Source organism: Bufo bufo, chromosome 8 (genome assembly GCF_905171765.1).
Source record: "Bufo bufo chromosome 8, aBufBuf1.1, whole genome shotgun sequence".
NCBI classification, from domain to species: Eukaryota; Metazoa; Chordata; class Amphibia; order Anura; family Bufonidae; genus Bufo; species Bufo bufo.
The window spans coordinates 198,884,376-198,903,088 of record NC_053396.1 but is presented as its reverse complement, the minus strand read 5'-3'; the positions used below and the strand labels follow the sequence as shown (position 1 = coordinate 198,903,088).

Genomic DNA, 18,713 nt, shown 5'->3' with positions numbered 1-18,713 from the left:
ATTTTTAAAAAGGGTCTGCGCATGCGCATACCGGGAAACTGGATCCAGTTTTCTGGAACACTTGGTACCGGATCCGGCATTAATACATTTCAAAGGAAATTAATGCCAGATCCGCCATTCCGGCAAGTGTTCCGGAATTTTAGCGGGAGAAAATACTGCAGCATGCTGCGGTATTTTCTCCGGCCAAATACCGTAAGAGGGACTGAACTGAAGACATCCTGATGCACACTGAGCGGATTGCTCTCCATTCAGAATGCATGGGGATAAAACTGAAGCGTTTTTTTTCCGGTATTGAGCCCCTAGGACGGAACTCAATACCGGAAAACTTTAACGCTAGTGTGAAAGTACCCTTTGCTAAGCTCTAGTAATGCAATGAGACCGTTAGTTTTACCACCATTAGATTACTGTACAGTAGTCCTTGATGTAAAAGACTAAACGTCTGCCAATGAACACAGAGAATGCTGGATGATTTCAGCTCTGGAGCCTAAAGAATTGTGAATGCAGCTCTGGAGAATAATACAGGCTCCCGAATATCATTTCATTGTGTCAGATTGTAACTGTGAGAACACAACCATTTGTGAACTTTGCACTTACTTTGGGGGGCACAGAGTCTCTTCCAGAAATTCCTCGATCTTATTGGTATCTGTTCGGACCTCTCCTCGGAATAAGAGGAAAGGGGGCTGAGCTCCAGGGGCGATAGCCAACAGGGTTGTTGGCCTCCTAAAAAAAATAGGCAAATTAGAATAATTAGAGCAGAAGTACTGGAGAGGATATCAGCCCAAGCCTCGTACAGGCTCCGGAACCGGAAATACCGCATCTCGTGAGTTCAATGACACTGAAAGTGACCGCCAACATTGACCAGATCAATGAAATGGCCAATAGATGGGGGGTTTTATCTCTGAGCCCCCACCTACTGGGAGAACTGGGGTCCCTGCCTGGGGAGGTACCTACTACAACGCCATAGATTTGAATGGAGAGAGTCACGCGCAGTCACCTCTCCATATGGTTGGGGAGCAACGGACAGAGGGTAAATCCCGCCATACACATAAGATTCAACCAATAGCTATCTCCCCTGACTTTTCCATGATCACATATGATTATTTTTGCGATGAGAGGGAGATAAGCGGACGCCAGAAACTACTGAATGCTTATCTCCCCAGGGAACAGACATTCTGCCCTCTTTTCTACAGTCTGTAGATTAGCATCACGAGGGGCAGTGGCACGACTACAGTTTTGCTTGTTTGTAGTCTGTAACCATGGTGACCCCTAGGTCTGCACAGGAGCTGTCAACGCAACATGGTTTTTATCTTTTTTTTTTTTTATCAAAGCTTCTTCATTTTAGATGCATTGGAGCAACACACACAAAAAAGGATGCAAAAGTGGACACACCCTTGACTTAACATCTATTACGTCCTGCATTTTGCAAGCTGGGTGTGGAAAGGAAAACAGCAATGCCAGAAATGTTCTCCTTATGGCAGGACGCCACGTTCTATCAAGACGTAAGACGTGGTGGGGCAGGGACAGCGGTGACTCACAGAGGTCTCATCACATACAGTCCACCCTGTCTATACACTGATTTTACGGTGCCCGAAAAAGGCTGATAACAGGGAACACTAGACTGTATGCAACAACTTAGAAAATGGATAGAAGAGATTTAAAGGGGTTGTCCAATTGAGTCAACTTATCCCCTATCCGCAGCATGGGAGCCTGTTTTCCCCAGCTGAATGGAGGGGCAGTCACGCACGGACATTGGCACTCTATTCAGCTCTTCGGGGATGCTGGAGAGCGCTTGTACTTGGCATCTCCAGCAGTCCCATAGAGAGTTGAATGGAGCGGCGGGCATGCATGCGTGTCTGCTGATGCATTTAAACATGGAGCATGGGTCCCCATTCTAGTGACTGTCAGGGGCCGCAGCGGTCAGACTCCTTTGGATAAGTCATCTTAATGGGGGAACTCATACACCTGAGAAAACTGTTGGCCGAATACTTGTTTGGCCGTCAGTAGTCATGATTGAGCATGCTCAGCCGAACACCTGTTCGGCTCGTGCATCTCGATGCTCGGCACATGGCGGTACTCGGCCGAGTACCGCATGTGCTCAAGCGCAATGCTCGAGTCTCTTTCCCGCACGTTTCTTGGCTGCATAGCACCCAATAAACGTTCCGTGGAGGTACTGGCATGCACTGTAATGCCGTAGTCATGTTGGCTACTGGCATTACAGTGATTGGCTGGCCGGAACGCGTCATCGGGTGCTATATAGTACCCGATGACACGTGTTCGGCTCAGTCTTGGGAGAGCTGAGAATAGGAAGGGATAGACAGTGTAGGGAGTTTTATTGGGAGATTTTTATTAGAAAAACTTTTCAGAGACTCAAAAGTCCTTTTAAGGACTATTGTGTGCGACAGCAGCAATATATGTTTTTAGCGCATCCTGCGCTAAATAGCGTCTAATAGGCTGCTGTGGACAGTTAAATCATCCGCGCCACATCTCCTGTGTAAAGTGTACGCATCCAAAAAATCTGTGACATCCAGTGCACTTTTTCCGTAGACTGTGTCCGCTGCGGACAGTGACATTAGCTGCGCCACATCTCCTGTGTACCATGTGCGCTTCAAAAATGTATCTGTGACATACAGTGTATTTTGTCAACTTTGCAGCCATACTCCCCCCCGGAACCCAGTTTCCCTGAAGCTGCTCAGCGAGTCATGCAAATAACGTCGCCAGATCGCCAGTGGTCATAGTTTATGTTCGGAACTACGACGGTATCTGATAGTCTTCGAACCTCCGACATTCGTTTTTGATCAATGAAAACATTGCGCCGGTCCAAGAATTTCACCTCTAGTGGCGCAATATGGATGGCCCCGGTCGTCCCTCTTAATCTTGGCCCTAGTTCCGAAATCCAACAAAATAGAACCCAAGTCCTATTCCATTATTCCTAGCTGAAGAAGTATTCAGGCGACCCGGCTTTGAACACTGTCAATTTTTTCAATGGTCAGCTCACCAGCAGGCCCTCGAATATAATAGTTTACAGGGTCAGCTCACCTGCAGGCCTTCACCTAATTATACCTAATAGGTAATTTGTGCGCATGCTGCCTTGCTTGGATGTGGTAGCCGTATCTGTTTCTCAGGCTCCCTCTCCGGAATCAAACCCCGATTCCCTGCTACTTGTGGTGATCGTGGTTCTCGCTGAAAATAACTTTGAAAGTTGATAGGGCAGACATCCAAATGGATCGTTGCCGTCACGGGCACGTGTGATCGGCCCCAGGTTATCTAGAGTCACCAATGCAGCAGCAGCAGGCCCTCGCCCCTAAGGTTTTAGATGGTCCGATCAGCAGGCCCTTGCTCCAAATGTTTTTGGAGGGTCACCAGCAGGCTGTCAATCAATTTTTCAAGACTGTGTATGATGCCCTCCTTTAGGTGTAATAAAGGGTGTATTGGAGTGCCGGTTCCTTGTAATTTTTGGCAGCCCTTTCACTTAGTGCATAGGCTTTATGAGTGTAGGACAGTGGCGCACCTACAGGGGGGGGTCCAGCGGGTCTGGACCCCCCCTAGAACAACCAGACAATTTTTTTTTTATCCCTCAGGGCCGCACCGCCGATCACCACAGGCGGCGCGGCCCTGGATTTAATTGCGGCAGCGGCGGTGGTGGCGGCGGCGGGCAGTAGGAGATGAGCGCTGTGCTTCCATTGTGGAAGCGTTCATCTCCATATCCATCCTGTGCTGCGGCAGGGGAGGGAGAGGCGTGTCCCTCCCCTGTTCTTCTGATAGGCCGCAGGCACTAATGCCTGCAGCCTATCAGAGGCCGGCTCAGGCGGCGCGATGACGTCATCATCGCGCCGCCTGAGCCGGGCAGCACACAGCAGGGACACAGGCCGGAAGAGCCTGCATCGCATCGCTGCTGATGGAGGTAAATATCAGTGTTTTCTATTTTTTTTTCTTTTGGAGAGGGGGGGGGGGGGGGGGGAAGCTGGCACTATGGGGGCATCTGACAATTCTTACAGCCCAATTTTTTTTGGGGGTGGCACTCTGGGGGCATTTCTTACTGGCACATTATGGGGGGGCCACCATGGGGGAGAGGAGCACTATGGGGGGCATCTGGGGGCTCTAAAGGGGCTTTTTATTTAATTGACACATTATGGGAGGCACTATAGGAGAAAACAGAACTATGGGGCATCTGGTGGCACTATAGGGGCATTATTTGGGGGCACTATGGGGGAAGTGGGGGTTCTAAAGGGGACTTTTTTTCTTATTGGCACATTATGGGGGGCATTATGGCATCTGGTGGCACTAAGGGGGCATTTTTTACTGGCACATTATGGGGGGGGGCACCATGGGGGAGAGGAGCACTATAGGGGCATCTGGGGGCTCTAAAGGGGCTTTTTTTTATTGACACATTATGGGGGGCACTATAGGGGAGAACGGCACTATGGGGCATCTGGTGGCACTATAGGGGCATTATTTAGGGGCACTATGGGGAAGTTGGGGCTCTAAAGGGGCCTTTTTTCTTATTGGCACATTATGGGGGGCATTATGGCATCTGGTGGCACTAAGGGGGCATTTTTTACTGGCACTATAGGGGAGAGCGGCACTATGGGGCATTATTTGGGGGCACTATGGGGGAGTGGAGCACTATTGGGGCATATGGTAGCACTTGGAAGGGGCATTTTTTACTGGCATATTATGGGGGCACTATGGGGAAGGGGGAGAGGAGAACTATGAGGGCATTTACTGGGGCACTATATAGGGGTATTTTATACTGGGACATTAGCTCAACTGCGGGCACTAAGCGGGGGTATTTCATGTACTGTCATATTATAGGGAGAATTATTACTACTAGGGGGTATTAGCTTTACTACTACTGGGGGTCTATGAGGAACATGATTACTAGTATGGGTACTATAGGGGTATTATTACTACTAAGTGTGCTCTGGCAGAGAATTATTTCTATTGGTGGGATTTTGGGGAGCACTGTTACTTTGGGGGGCACCCTGGCACAGTATCATAATTTTTGGGGGACATTATCTTTATACTATTAGTGTCTGGGCGCAGTTATTTTTTAGAGCACTGTGTGCCAATAATTGTTGAAGGGGGCACTATCTGTGTGGTAGCAGTATTTCCAGGGGGACTGTTTCTGCAGTATAGTATTGGGGGCACAGCGGGCACAGTATTGGGGGAACTATCTGTGTGGTAGCAGTATTTCCAGGGGGACTTTCTCTGCAGTATAGTATTGGGGGTTGCAGGAAAGGGTGTTCAGAAGATGATGGAAATGTGGGAAACTAATGTCTGTTTGTCAATCTCTGCAGAGACGGGAGATGGCAGAAAAATCTTCATGGCGGTCTGGTCTGAATGGAGAATATAAAGAAAGAGAACGTCTACAACAAAGGTGACATCACTGGATGTAAGAGGTATGGGGCGCTATGTAGGAGAGGAGATGCTCCGGCTCCTCTCCCTGCAATTTGCAGAAGGAGGATTCAGAGCTGGGTGAGGACGGCCAAAGGGGCAGCAGGCCACGGGCGGGTGGCAGATGGTGGGGGGGAACCACAAGCCTTGAGCAGGATCTGGGGAGGGAGGAGAGCGGAGGAGCTTCCTGGCTGTAGCTTGTTATATAAGCAGGCAGTGCAGCCAGGACAGACCTCCCCTCTCCGTATGATGTGTAGAGACAGGCCGCAACTATAGAATGTCAGCTGTACAGTGTTTGTTGGGAGTGGCCTATTATATGTAGGAGGGGCTTTTAATAATGGGCGGGGCTAAAAATGGCGGCATTGTTAGAAATGGCCAAGTAAAAAGAATCAGCGCAACACACTACACCCACACCCCCCCCCTTCCCGCACTACACATGCCACATTTCTTTGCCTTTCGGACCCCCCCTAGACAAAATTCCTGGGTGCTCCCCTGGTGTAGGAGTCCCACTACCTGAACAATTGTACCACAATGTGAATGAGGCCCTCCTTTATGTGATATACAGGTTGTATCGGAGTGCCTCTTCCTTGTAATTTTTGGCAGCACTTGCACTTTATATACAAGTAAATATACAGGAAAGAATGTTTCCTAACAAGTTTTCCTCTGTCTAAACTTGATTTTATCTTCGGTTTTGTGCGTATTATTGTCATCCTGTAAAAGCGGTGTACTACTCGGACAACATCGTTCCCATTGAATCTGCTCCATACTCATCTCCCCAGACATCAGCTATTAGATACGTGTAATGTGTATGTGTAGCTAAGCTTAAAAAGAAAGAAAAAAAAAAAACACAATCGGGCCAGAACATGTTGAAAATATCAACTAATCTCTACTCTCCTCCGCCGATCCCCCACCACTGCTGCTCCAGTCCTCACCACTCTGCACTTCCTGTCCCGCCTCCACACTAGGAAAGGCCTTCTCTGCCAATCACTTATCAGTGATCTGCCAGTTTTTGGTCTTCCCTAGTGTTTCTGATGTGTTGAAGTGGGACTGAAAGTGCAGAGGATCCAGCCTAATTTAGTGAGCACCGAACTGCAGAGGTAGGGGAAATCACTTGGGGGATGGGGATGGGCGGGGGAAGCATCTCCGTTATTTTTAACAAATTTCCTGAGAACATCCCTTTAAATTGATGGCTCTTTAAAGTCTTCCTTAAAGAGTTGCGGAATTAAAAAAATAAAATAATAATAATTATAATTCTGGCAAGAGCGGCCCACTGTCCAATGTGTATGGGTGCGCCACAGCCCCCTTCCCGCCAAGCATCCATGTGTACAGGGGAGTCAGGCGGGTGTTTGTCAAGCAACTATTGAAATGTTACTTTATTCTGGCACCTCTTGCTACTCCAGCTCCTGCAATATTTGTGGCCTCTGTCTGATCAATGGCCAAGGCTCTTGCCTAGTTTCTCTATGCTTTACACTGCAGCACCGCTCATCAGGAAATGAAGGCATTGAAACCAGCAATAAGTAATTAGAACATATACTGAACTCCAGGTGCTGTAAGTAAAAAATCTGGATGCCCAGCACAGAAACAAATCGGAGCTGGATTAAGGTCGTTGGAGACCCCGGGGCAAAAATTTTGGTGGAGGCTTCCATTTTACCTATGATACTTGGACCTCGTATAACCCCAATTCAGCTACCTATAGGAAAGGTTGCTGCGCATGCATGTCACTTTCTTCACTTATCTATGGGATCTCAACATAACCAAGCATATTGCAAATCCTTCTGGTATCTACTGCAGGATCCACAGAAGAAATCTGAGGCCTTCAGATTTCTGCCGCAGATCCTCACAGAAGCGACCACCTCTCCACCTCTTTTCGGCTAGATAGATCACCAAACAGTCATCGTTGACCCTTGGGCCACAGGGGTGGGTGGTGGGGACCCCTTAGGCCCTCCATGACCTCCGTATAATCCATCCCTGTAAAGAATACATTAGGTCCGTGGTAAATTAGTTACCAACCGTTCCTCACCTTTTCATATCAACCGTGGTGACATTAAATGTGACTCCTTTCAACCAGAGGACCATGAAGAGGCGCTGGGAAAAGGGGCAATTCCCAATGGTCTGTCCATCAGAGCCCGCCTGGAGGGGGGAAAAAAATAAAAATAAATTTGGGGTTTTATATAAAAGGTAAAACAGGGAGAGGAGCACACAGCACATCGATGGGCGTCTCATCTCTACGTTAAACATTAACAATACACATGTTGTGCAAGAGAAGAACAAGGCAGAGAAAGTCAGCGGCTGCGGGAGAGGGAGGGGGGGGGGGAGAAGAGGAACCGAGCCAGAGACAGAGCAAATAATGAGGAAGAATGAATGAAGAGCAAGGAGTGGAGAAGTGGATTATTTAAAGTGGAGGGTAAGGCGTCTGCTGAGGAGGGTGCGGAGAACATGGAGTAGGCGAGCTCTAGTCCCATCTCCATTAACTTGGCACATGCATCCTAGTAAATTCCTCAGCTTTAAAGGGGGCACACCCATGTCTTACTAACCCTGGCACGGAGCAGCCACAATAAGAAATAATTCAGGCCCCAGGGCTGGAGAGAGGACACCTAGCAGAGCTGGGAAAGTGCCAATGCAAGTTCTGGGCAGAACAGGGTGCAGGCTTAAAGGGAACGGGTCATCAGAAAATTACCTTTTTATATTAAACATAGAATTTTTAGAATTCTTTTTGACTTTTAAAAATCTTTTCCTTGTCATCCATTTTTTTTTTTTTATGTATATAAAATAAATTTTCATACTGGCCACTAGGCCCAATTAGAGGTCTTGATTCATGCAGGTAACTTTTCAGTAGCTATTATCATTATCACCAGAGGCAGAATTACAATGACAAGTAACACCTCTATGTATAGATCCAGCATTGACAATAGGTGATACGACAGCTTATCTATTCCCTCCTGACCTCTGCACAGGTCACGGAGCATGCCTAGTAGTAAACTCTCCAATAGAAGTCAATAAGGTCTCCTCCTGACCATTGTGTCTATGGACCATCTCAAAAGACAGGAGGTCTCTACATATTCTAGGTCTAGTGGCGACACACTCCCTTTAAATGGAGAACGACCAGAGATGAAGGCAAGCAGGATCACAAAGGGTGTGGAGAATCCGTCAAGAAAGAATACAGACTGCGGGCAAACATTAACAGGATTTAAATTAAAACTGCAGGCAGGGACTGTAAAGAACAGATGTAGCAGAGCTGGGTAACCCTCAGGCACATCAAGTGGTTTACACAGGACTGCAGGGCGATCCACTTCATTATCTTTAATCAGAGAGTAACGATGATGCGCAAAGCAGCACCCAAAAAGATGGTTAACAAATCCAGCTCTGCTACATGTGGAAAGTAGAACCTACTAGAAGTTCTTCTCGCACAATGCAGTTGACATTGTCCTCAGATATGTGGACTCTTGCCTGATATTTCAAGGGACTTGTGTCTTCTTCATAGGCCCACCAGCTTCATGTGATGGACACACAGGTGCGAGGCTCGTACAGTTATCAGAGCGGTGGACCCGTGTGTCTGCCACATGACCAGGACAGAGTTCTATCCATGAATGACAGCAAGCAGAGATCCTAAAAACCTTGAGAACTGCAAGGTATGGCCAACACAAAGCAGATTTATTTTCTGCAGGACAGGTGGATTTTCCTGCGTTTCTGCTGCAAAATCTCATCCACTTTGCTGGTGGATTTTTCACCCGCAATTTTTGCCGTGAAAAATCCACAGCATGTGAACGTGCCCCAATTCAGAAAGTATATTTAGAAACCGTAAAACGTCTCATTTTATGAAGAAATAGCTTTTATGGACTGTAAAAGTAAGGCTACTTTCACACTAGCGTTCGTCTGGCCCAAATGCATTCTCAATGGAGGCGGATCCACTGAGAATGCATCCGCCTGCCAGCGCTCAGCCTCCGCTCCGCTCAGTGAGCGGACACCTGAACGCTGCTTGCAGCGTTCGGGTGTCCGCCTGGCCGTGCGGAGGCGAGCGGATCCGTCCAGACTTACAATGGAAGTCAATGGGGGCGGATCCGCTTGAAGATGACACAATATGGCTCAATCTTCAAGCGGATCCGTTCCCCATTGACTTACAATGTAAAGTCTGAACGGATCCGCTCAGGCTACTTTCACACTTAGAACATTTTCTAAGTTTTAATGCAGACGGATCCGTTCTGAACGGATGCGAACGTCTGCATTATCGGAGAGGATCCGTCTGATGAAACATCAGACGGATCCGCTCCGAACGTCTAATAAATTCCAACATTTTGTATGGAGAAATATTTTCTTACACGTGTCCGGTCATTAATCTCAGGGAAAGGAATGCAGCTATTTTAGTTGGACACACCTTGGTTAACTCACAGGGTTAGGTTTATTTGCGTGACATGCAAAAGTGACCTAACCGGACCAAGCCAGCATCCAGATCTGTGGGGCTTCACATAGACGTCACTCAGTCGTGTCCACCGTGGAAGAGAACAGTCGCCAGTGGAGTTGGAGGTTTGCCATGAGTTTATATCGAATATCTTTTACTAAGAGGATTTTAGGAGGACGCAGTGCCATCTTAATGGTATTATAGCTCCGAGACATAGAGACGTAGAAATGCCTTCTGTGCTCTACAAAAATAATCATCTGCGTACAGAAATAGCTGTGAGCCAGAAAGTACACACACCACACCTAGACCCTACAAAGAGATGAGGTCACTGAGTAAATCTTGAATTGGGTGGTGTCCCACCAAATCACCCGGTTCCTCCCATAGGCATGGGCAAGTCAGTGCTTAAAGTTCTTAAAAAGGGACTCCCCCTCCCACAAGAAGAGACTTATTACACCTTTCCTGGCCCCCGAGCCAAATGTACCTCCTTTCATTCGAGATCATGAGAGAGCAAAGTAAAAAAAGACCTTCTCTTCTTGTACTGCAGGGTATATCAGGGACCATTACGGGTATCGACAGACTATGATGTGCAGGGTTATTCATGGAGATCACCTAACAGTTGGACAGCTGAATGCCAAAACCATCAAAAGCAAGCCTCTCCTTGGCTGCCAAGGTCTACACAAGTGTCTTCAACAGTATCTTATGAGTCACGGTTTAAGAAGTCCACACCTGCTCAAGATCAACACAGAAGTCAATAAAGTCCCAAGATCTCCTCAGTCAGAATGAATAAGGGGTTCCGTTCAATTTCTGAACTTCATTCAACAAAAACTCTCTTTACCCAAGTGGTCAAAGCAACTACATCACCAAATGGTTGGAATGAGCCAGCAGTGGATAGTGTTCAAGTGCACAAAAGGCGCCCATATACTATTCAAAAGACAGCCAAACCTGCCCATATTTCAGCTGGATCGGCCAACGTTATGAAGTGTTATGGGAAAAACACATTGACCATGATGGATTTTAACATGAATGGTCCTTGGTTCATATGGGAGAGAAGCCGGAGGCATCTGACCAAGGCTTATTCCCTTAAAGTATCTTCATGGATAAAAGCTATGGCAGGCTAAAAGTAACTGGATCACCAAATGGTGGAGAATGGATGAAGAATACAAAAATGTAAGGATTTTGTTGTGTTGACCCATCTCTCCAAGTTCTACACAGTTACCAATCAACCCATGGTCATTGAAATTTCTCAGTCTCACATGGTTAGGGATAATGGGCAAACCATGTGGCCCAATGGATCAGCTTTTCACAGTAATTACTTAAAAACGATGATGGTAACATACTTTGCAAGACTGGGGGTCTGGGAACCATCACTATTAGCAGTAGTCAGACCCAATCAATGACAGGTTTATGGCAGAGTGAAATGATATGCAGAAATCCCCTTTAAGCCTGGCAGATATTGAGAACGGCATCTGTTTTCTGTAAGGCAACGTCTGCCAAAACCACAAAAGACACGGGACGTAGTCAGTTGGAAACTACCAGCAGCGCTTTTGTAATGACCCAGAGTGCCATTACCACTCTTTTGCACCTTGCTACTGTCTCCAACGCGCTAACCTATGTCACCAGAATGTATTTTACATCATCCCTGAATAATGTGCATATTTATTCCTATGAAACTGTTCTTGTTCATGCAGTTACCTGGTTTACCACAAGGTGGCGGCATTGTTGGCAGAGCTGTACTATATAGAATGGAACTCTTCTTCCATTCTATCCCCCTCTAGAGGGAGGAGTTTTAGCTAGTGTAGGTCAGTGTAACCTATCCCTCAGGAGGAGAGGTTGTAGGTCCAGCTTGTCCCCTGCTGGGGAAGGAAGCAGGCCTTGTCCTGTTTGGACAGGCCTTGCCTGTGAGTTTATACATGGTTGCATGTCCCCTCCTGGGCTTTCATTGACTAAAAGCCAAGCTAAAGAAGCTTGAAGCCAGGAAGAAGTTCCTAGGATTAGGGTCCATTCACACGGCCGTAGAATGGGTCCGCATCCATTCTGCAAATTGCGGAACAGGTGCGGACCCATTCATTCTCTGTGGGGCAGGAATGGATACGGACAGCACACAGTGTGCTGTCCGCATCTGCATTTCTGGAGCGCGCACTTAATCTTCCGGTCCGCGGCTCCGGAAAAAAATTTAATAAATATAGAACCTGTCCGCAATTGCGGACAAGAATAGGCAGTTCTATGGGGGTGCCAGCCGGGTGTATTGCGGATCTGCAATACACAACGGACGTGTGAATGGACCCATACAGTGAGAGTCAGACTACAGAAAGCTAAGTTCCTAAAAGTTCCTATTTAAGCCAGCCAACATAGCAGAGCTGAAGGAGTTCAGATGTAGCAGAGCTGAGAGTGTTTGCCTGCCAGAACTTCATGCCAAAGCTTGCTGGAGACCAAGACCAAGTCTGTATACTGTTTGGATTACCGTTTACACAAGTAAAGCCGTTTTTGGAAATACATGCAAAGTCTGGACTCAATTATTCCTCCATTATCCAAGTTAACTACCCATTTTGCACTGCAACGGACAACCACGTCTGGGATCCAAGGAACAATGTTTTCTACTTTTTTACCCACTGGTGGTTCGTAGTAATTATTACATGATTAATTGCTCATCATGATATCTAATAGATATATATTAAATTTGAATGCCCTAATTTTTGCAATATATATATATATATATATATATATATATATATATATATAGTGTCAATCTCTATAAGGTCATCACTAAAGAACATCTGAAAGAAGGATCAACCACATTAAACGTGCCATAATGCCTAGTAGGACTAGACTTGACTGGTTAAAAGCATACAGTACCCCCCCCCCCCAGGAGAAATAAGGGCTTAAGTGCACTGAGGGCGGGCACTAGCCACTCCACACACCTTAGCTCCTCCCCACTGCTTTTCTGGACACTCATCCTCCATTTAATTGACAGGGCCAGGCAGCCAGGTGGAGAGGGGAGTGTCCAGGGAAGCAGTGATGAGGAGCTAAGGTGCACTGAATGGTCTGGCCCCACCCTTGGTGCACTTAATCCATAATTTGCATATTTTAAAGACACATTTCTCCTAAACGCAGCAACGGATCGGAAGGTTCTTATTCATCAGGGTCAGCCATAGCAGGCAATATAGCTAGTTTAATAAGTTTAATTTATCTCAACTCAGGTACATTGTTGTAATATGGTTTGGCACAGTACTTTATATAGATGTAAGGAGGGTGGAAAGTGTATTTTTGATAGGTTTTCTTTTCCTGCATTGTATATATGGGGCGGCGGTACAGTATCTTGCGGTAGGTAGCCTGTGGCTCACATGTACTGAAAGGTCAAGACAGTGCGCTCTCCAGCGGGGTAGTTGTGGTCGAGCACATACTGGTCCCTCATAAATGTGGCTCTGTCGGCTACAGGGGAAGAGAGCGTGGTAGCTTCAGTGGCCAGCATGGGGACGCTGATCTGTAGAGACACTGGGTCACAGAGCCAGTCTTCAGGAGAAAGCAGGCAATAGAGGCCAGAGTGTAGTCCGCCTCCAAGGAACCTATGATAACGGTATGAGCCCCACCAAATCAACACTACATGGCCATGAAGGTAAGCAATATCCAATAATCCGGCAATATGAGGACTAGATTATCATTCTATAGTGATGCAAGTAGAACCGATCAACACTTTTTGCAACTTCTAGACGTCAATGGTGGGTGGTGGGAGAGAGGTGGGCTGGTAAAAGCCTAGTGTAAGGCAACGAGCAATAGTCAGTTGGGTCAGGAAATGAGCTGCAAACAGGAAGATCTGCGCCTCCCTTACAATATAACAAATCTAATTCTGGTAGGCGAGGGATTTTACTCAAAAAGTGATCAGAACAAAGCAGAACTAGCTGGGATCCGATAAAAAAGCAAATGATTGAGGTTGAACACAACCAATGCAACTGATGAGGTGCGGTAACGGGGAAAAAGCAGGTTCTGTCTCTCATCCTTTAAATTCCTCAGCAGGCTCGGTCACACAGAAAGGTCTCAGATTTCCCCCATTGTAATGGGCAAAATCGAATACAAAACCCACCTGCTAATATATGTAGATTCATACCTCTTGTTCAAAGCAGTCCAAGGGGATGGGAACCTATACGGTCACACATGGAGTCCATACAGTTTCATCTGATGGACCCATGGCCCTTGGAACGGACTCCATGTGTGACCCTATAGATTCAAGTCTCTTTGGACTGCTGGGAGAAAGAGGCATGAATCTACATATATCTGCAGGTGTTCTAGGCACCCCCATGCCACCCTATAGCGCCCCTGTGATATTCCTAGGGGAGAACCCCTCTAATGTGCCATACAATGGAGCAGGCCACCAGTCATTTTTTGGTGGCACACAAATACACAACATGGACTCTCTATACCGGCAAGGATCCTTAGGTGCAGATTTTTTTTCTAATATCTTCTGATATGACATGGAGGTGAAGGTAATCAGTGCTCCAAGACATCCAACCATCACTACAACCAAGTTATTGAGGGGTTCTAGCAATTTATGGACAAAGACCACAATTGTAACTCAGCTCACTCAAAAAACAAGTTCAGATTTAAAAAAAAAAAAAAAAACGGAAGTCACAAATAGTGTTACATTATAGTTTGTTTTGTTTTTTTTTACAGAATTTTGCTACAAAAAGTTCCTGTGTAAGTTTTTCAGATGGTTCCACGAACTAAAAACCCCCAAAAGACATCTGATCGCCCTAGGAAATTAGGGATAACTGACAACTACGAGATGTCGAAAATAAAAAATAAACAGGCTGGGATTAGCACAAATAAACTGTCCTTCTTGAATCGGATATCAATCTGAGCAACCAGTGATGAGGTTTAGTAAACATTTGTGCATGACAGAAGGTGACGACGCGTTACTGTGCAAACACAGGGACTGCTATGCTGCCCGAGGGCCTCTACCTAGAGCAACGCTGGTAACAATTGACACACCCTGATTCAGCCCACATGCAACATTGCCTCATTGAAGTGTCCTCGAAGCGACCACATGGACAAGTTCTGTCACTGGGTCGGCATTGGCTTCCATTGCCCTCAATATTATTTTTTCAGATTTGAGATATATATATATATATATATATATATATATATATATATATATATATACCACACACACACACACCACACACACACACACTACTAGGTAGGCAATGGTTTTGATGACACTAAAGTGAACCTGAAATCCCAACAGGGTTCCTCATGTCTGAACAGTTTTATTTTGAAAGACTCAAACATTTTGGGAAAAAAAAAAATAGTAGGGGAGGCGAGCCCAGGTAAGGAGAGGCGAGCCCAGTCTACGGTTCTCCCTGCCCCGCCTAATTGTGGTAGTTCTCTCCCTGGTTGTGTATCGGAAGAGACGGTCAGTGAAGCTGATCGGGGGTGGTAGTAAGAAGCCGCACAGCAGGCTCATCTCCTGTTCCAATATCATTTTTAAACTATGCTGTCCCTGGAACACCCCAGCGTTCCAAAGTAAAAACATAGCCGTCTGTCATGAAGGACCCTCTTGGGATTTCATGTGGCCCGTGGTTTGGGCGGCATGAACTTGATGGCAGGTTCCCTTTAATCACGAAGTCAAATTATACAAGAAATGAACAGCCCTATTACAACAAAAATACACAACTGCGATCGAAGAGTGTTCATTAAAATCACAGCAAACAGATTAATCACATTTTTGTTGTGGTTGGTTCCAGATTGACTTCAATTTGGGAAGACTAAGCCAGTGCTACTGTAATGTGGTTTTCCACAGAGGCAGTAACATTTTCCCTAAAACTACTTAAAAAAAAAAAAACATAATGACACCAAGGCATAGAATTGTGGATCACCAGTCTTTGTGCAGTACTAGGGTTGTTTCGGGAATTTTCAATACCCAATCGATACTTTTGCCTTGTATCGACCTCAATACCAGGATTTGACTTTTTTCGACACTAGGCTTCGATATTGCGCAGTCTAGTATCAGAGAACAAGGAGCGCGCTGCTCTCAGCGCGTTCCGTGTTCTCCTCAGCAGCACAGGGGAGAAGGAAGCCTTCTCTCCCTCACCCCTGTGCCGCTGCCACCAATGAGGAGAGAGGGGCGTGGGCACTGCGCCACCAATGAAAGTAGAATTCCGGAGGCGGGGAGCTGCGATTAGCGGCAGTTAACCCCTCAGGTGCCGCACCCGCCTCCTGTATTAAATGTTATTATTATATTATCATTGGTGGCGCAGTGCGCCCCCCCAGTATTAAAATCATTGGTGGCAGTGGCTACAGGGTCCCCTCCCCTCCTCCTCATTAGTGGTGCAGTGGATGTTCCGATCCGAGCCCCAGCAGTGTAATCCTGGTGCTCCGATCGGTTATCATGGCAGCCAGGACGCTACCGAAGCCCTGGCTGCCATAGTCGGCTCCCTGCTGCTGTGTGCACTATGCACAGGGCAGCAGGGAGAGTGTGAGATCCTATTCACCCTAATAGATCTCTATCAGGGTTAATAGGACAAGGGATTAAAAGATCCCAGGTTCTGGCACCTAAGGGGGCAAATTATTAAAAAGTAAAAAAAAAAACGTTAAAATAAATATTAAATATATAAACAATAAATAAACATATCACCACGTCTGAAAAGTCCAAACTATTAAAATATTTTTAAAAAATGTCCTATGCGGTGAGCACCGTAACAGAAAAATAAATTAATAAAAACCTGCGCGATTCCTCCATTATTTTTAGTCCCCTTGTCCCCCCAAAAAATAGGATCGGACTGTTCTATTATGGGCCGGACGTTCCTTAAAATGCGGAATGCACGCGGCTTTTTTTGGAGTTTTATTTTTTTCGCGTGGTATCGAGTATCGCAATACTTTTTTATGGTATCGAAACCGAATCAAGATTTTGGTATCAAAACAACCCTATGCAGTACATACCCTATTGGAATGTGTGAACATAACCCCATGAACCATTAGGAGGCTGTACATTTAGAAAAACTGGATCTATGTCCAAGGCCTCATGCACACGAATGTAGGCCGCCCGTGCCCGTATTGTCCTATTTTTTTGTGGTGCGGCGGACCGTATCTTGCGGATCGCGGACCCATTTAAGTCAATGGGTCCGCATCTGCAAATGGCGGGCACATGGATGGTGTCTGTGCATTGTGGACCGCAATAAGGGCATAGATGGCCTACATGCATGAGGTCTAATCCAGAGAGTCCAGATAGAGAGTTCCATTAAGCACCCACCCAGATAAATAGTGCCACAATGCAAATAGACTAATGGTGCCAATGCCAACACTGCATCCAGATAATAAATATCCCATTGCAAGATCGATCCAGGTTATTAGCTATAAGTACACATACGGCAATACCCTGCACAGATAAGACCATGGGCATCATATTACAAATCTGAACAAAATTAATCCATGACATAGCAGTGTGCCAAGGTAGACCTTGTCTATACAGAGGCTTATGTTCCCACCAGATCAGTGAACAACCTTACCACCCATGTAGGTGGATCACATGATGTGGCCGAGCTGCACCAAATCGGTTGTTGACTTGTTCACCAAAGAAGCCGACACATTTCTGTCCAACGTTTCGATGTGATCAGTTTGGTACATATTGTCCTGCTGCATGAACCCTGCGCAGATCTACGCGAAACTCAACCCTTTCGATATGGTAACATATCACACCAAGGTTTACACCTAGTCGGATGTACAAATGTGAAATGCTAGTTGAATGCCACCTGTGCATAAAGAGACCAGTTAACACATGCTGCTAGAATTTCTTCCCCTCAGTATAAAATAACCCCACCAAAAATGAGCCGTTGAGTCAAGGGGAGTTTCTACAGAAACCAAACGAGGGTATTAGAGATCATCGGATGGTCAACAAAGTCTTAAAATGTAGCCCTTGGCTGATGTTAACAGGGGGTGTCCGATTGAGAAAACCCGTGCTTTTATACCCAATTTGTGAATTCCGAGTTGATGGAGGTCTGTTGAGGTCCATCATCTCTTGGCCAGAGTGGAGAGCAGTTACAAAGAGCATCTATTGCTCTGGAAAACCTGTCCTACATTACATAGGCAACCCATTGATTGAAATGGACACTGTTTAATGCTGTATTTCTCCTGTAGAGGCGCTGAATACCTTCCAGTAGATTTCCCCACAGATTAGGAATGATCACTAAGGGCCCGAGCAATCAAGAGATCCTTTTAAAGGACCGTTTACATGGACCGATTCTGCAGACAAGCAATTCAGAAATGAACCATTTGCTCCCAATAAGTGACCGCTGGTCAGAAGTAGTGAAAGCTGCATTTACAGTACATGCAACAATCATAGTCTCTGTATGGGGATGAGATGCTGCCCAGAAACAAGGATGGCAACGAGTGAGCGTTTGCTTGTTTATTGGGTGAACGGCGACACCTTTAGATGGATCAGTTATCAAGAACAAGTGTTCCTAGTAATGCTCCTTCCCGATAATTGCCCAGATTGTTAACTCCTATAAAGGGGCCTTAACAAATAGGGAGTGCCCAAAGCGGAGAACCCTTTAAGGTGGTCACCTCTATGTACATGAACCACCAACAGAAACAATACTTTGGTGCTCATACCTGCTCAGGTATCCTTGTGTCACTGTATGGTGCCTACATATGACATCATATTACATATGTATAGTTCCCTAGGAGCCAGAGTCAAAAAAGGAAGTGCTGATAAACAATCAGGGAGGTTGTCACAGTAGTTAGAGACAATGAGGGTGTGTATAAGCATTATGGTTGAGTAAGAAGCAGACTCCTACACATACCGTAAGTTTGCACTAATGACTGGAAACACCCATAGAGGTACAGTAATATCAGAGGCATTTATGGCAGTGCAAGGGATGCAGGTTCTTTATCACATTGATAACTGCTTCGCAGTAAGGCTATGAGTCAGACT

At 46.1% G+C, this 18,713-nt stretch overlaps 1 protein-coding gene across 1 annotated transcript in view; it reads right to left on the bottom strand.

Moving 5' to 3' along the window:
- CLIC1 (chloride intracellular channel 1) overlaps window positions 1-18,713 on the bottom strand; it is a 36,259-nt gene that overhangs the window by 4,662 nt on the left and 12,884 nt on the right. Inside the window, exons 2-3 of the mRNA XM_040442011.1 lie at window positions 7,415-7,524; window positions 595-720 (exon numbers count right to left, since the gene is read on the bottom strand). Of these exons, the coding sequence (XP_040297945.1) occupies window positions 595-720; window positions 7,415-7,524 (236 nt within the window). The remainder of the gene's footprint in view (window positions 1-594; window positions 721-7,414; window positions 7,525-18,713) is intronic.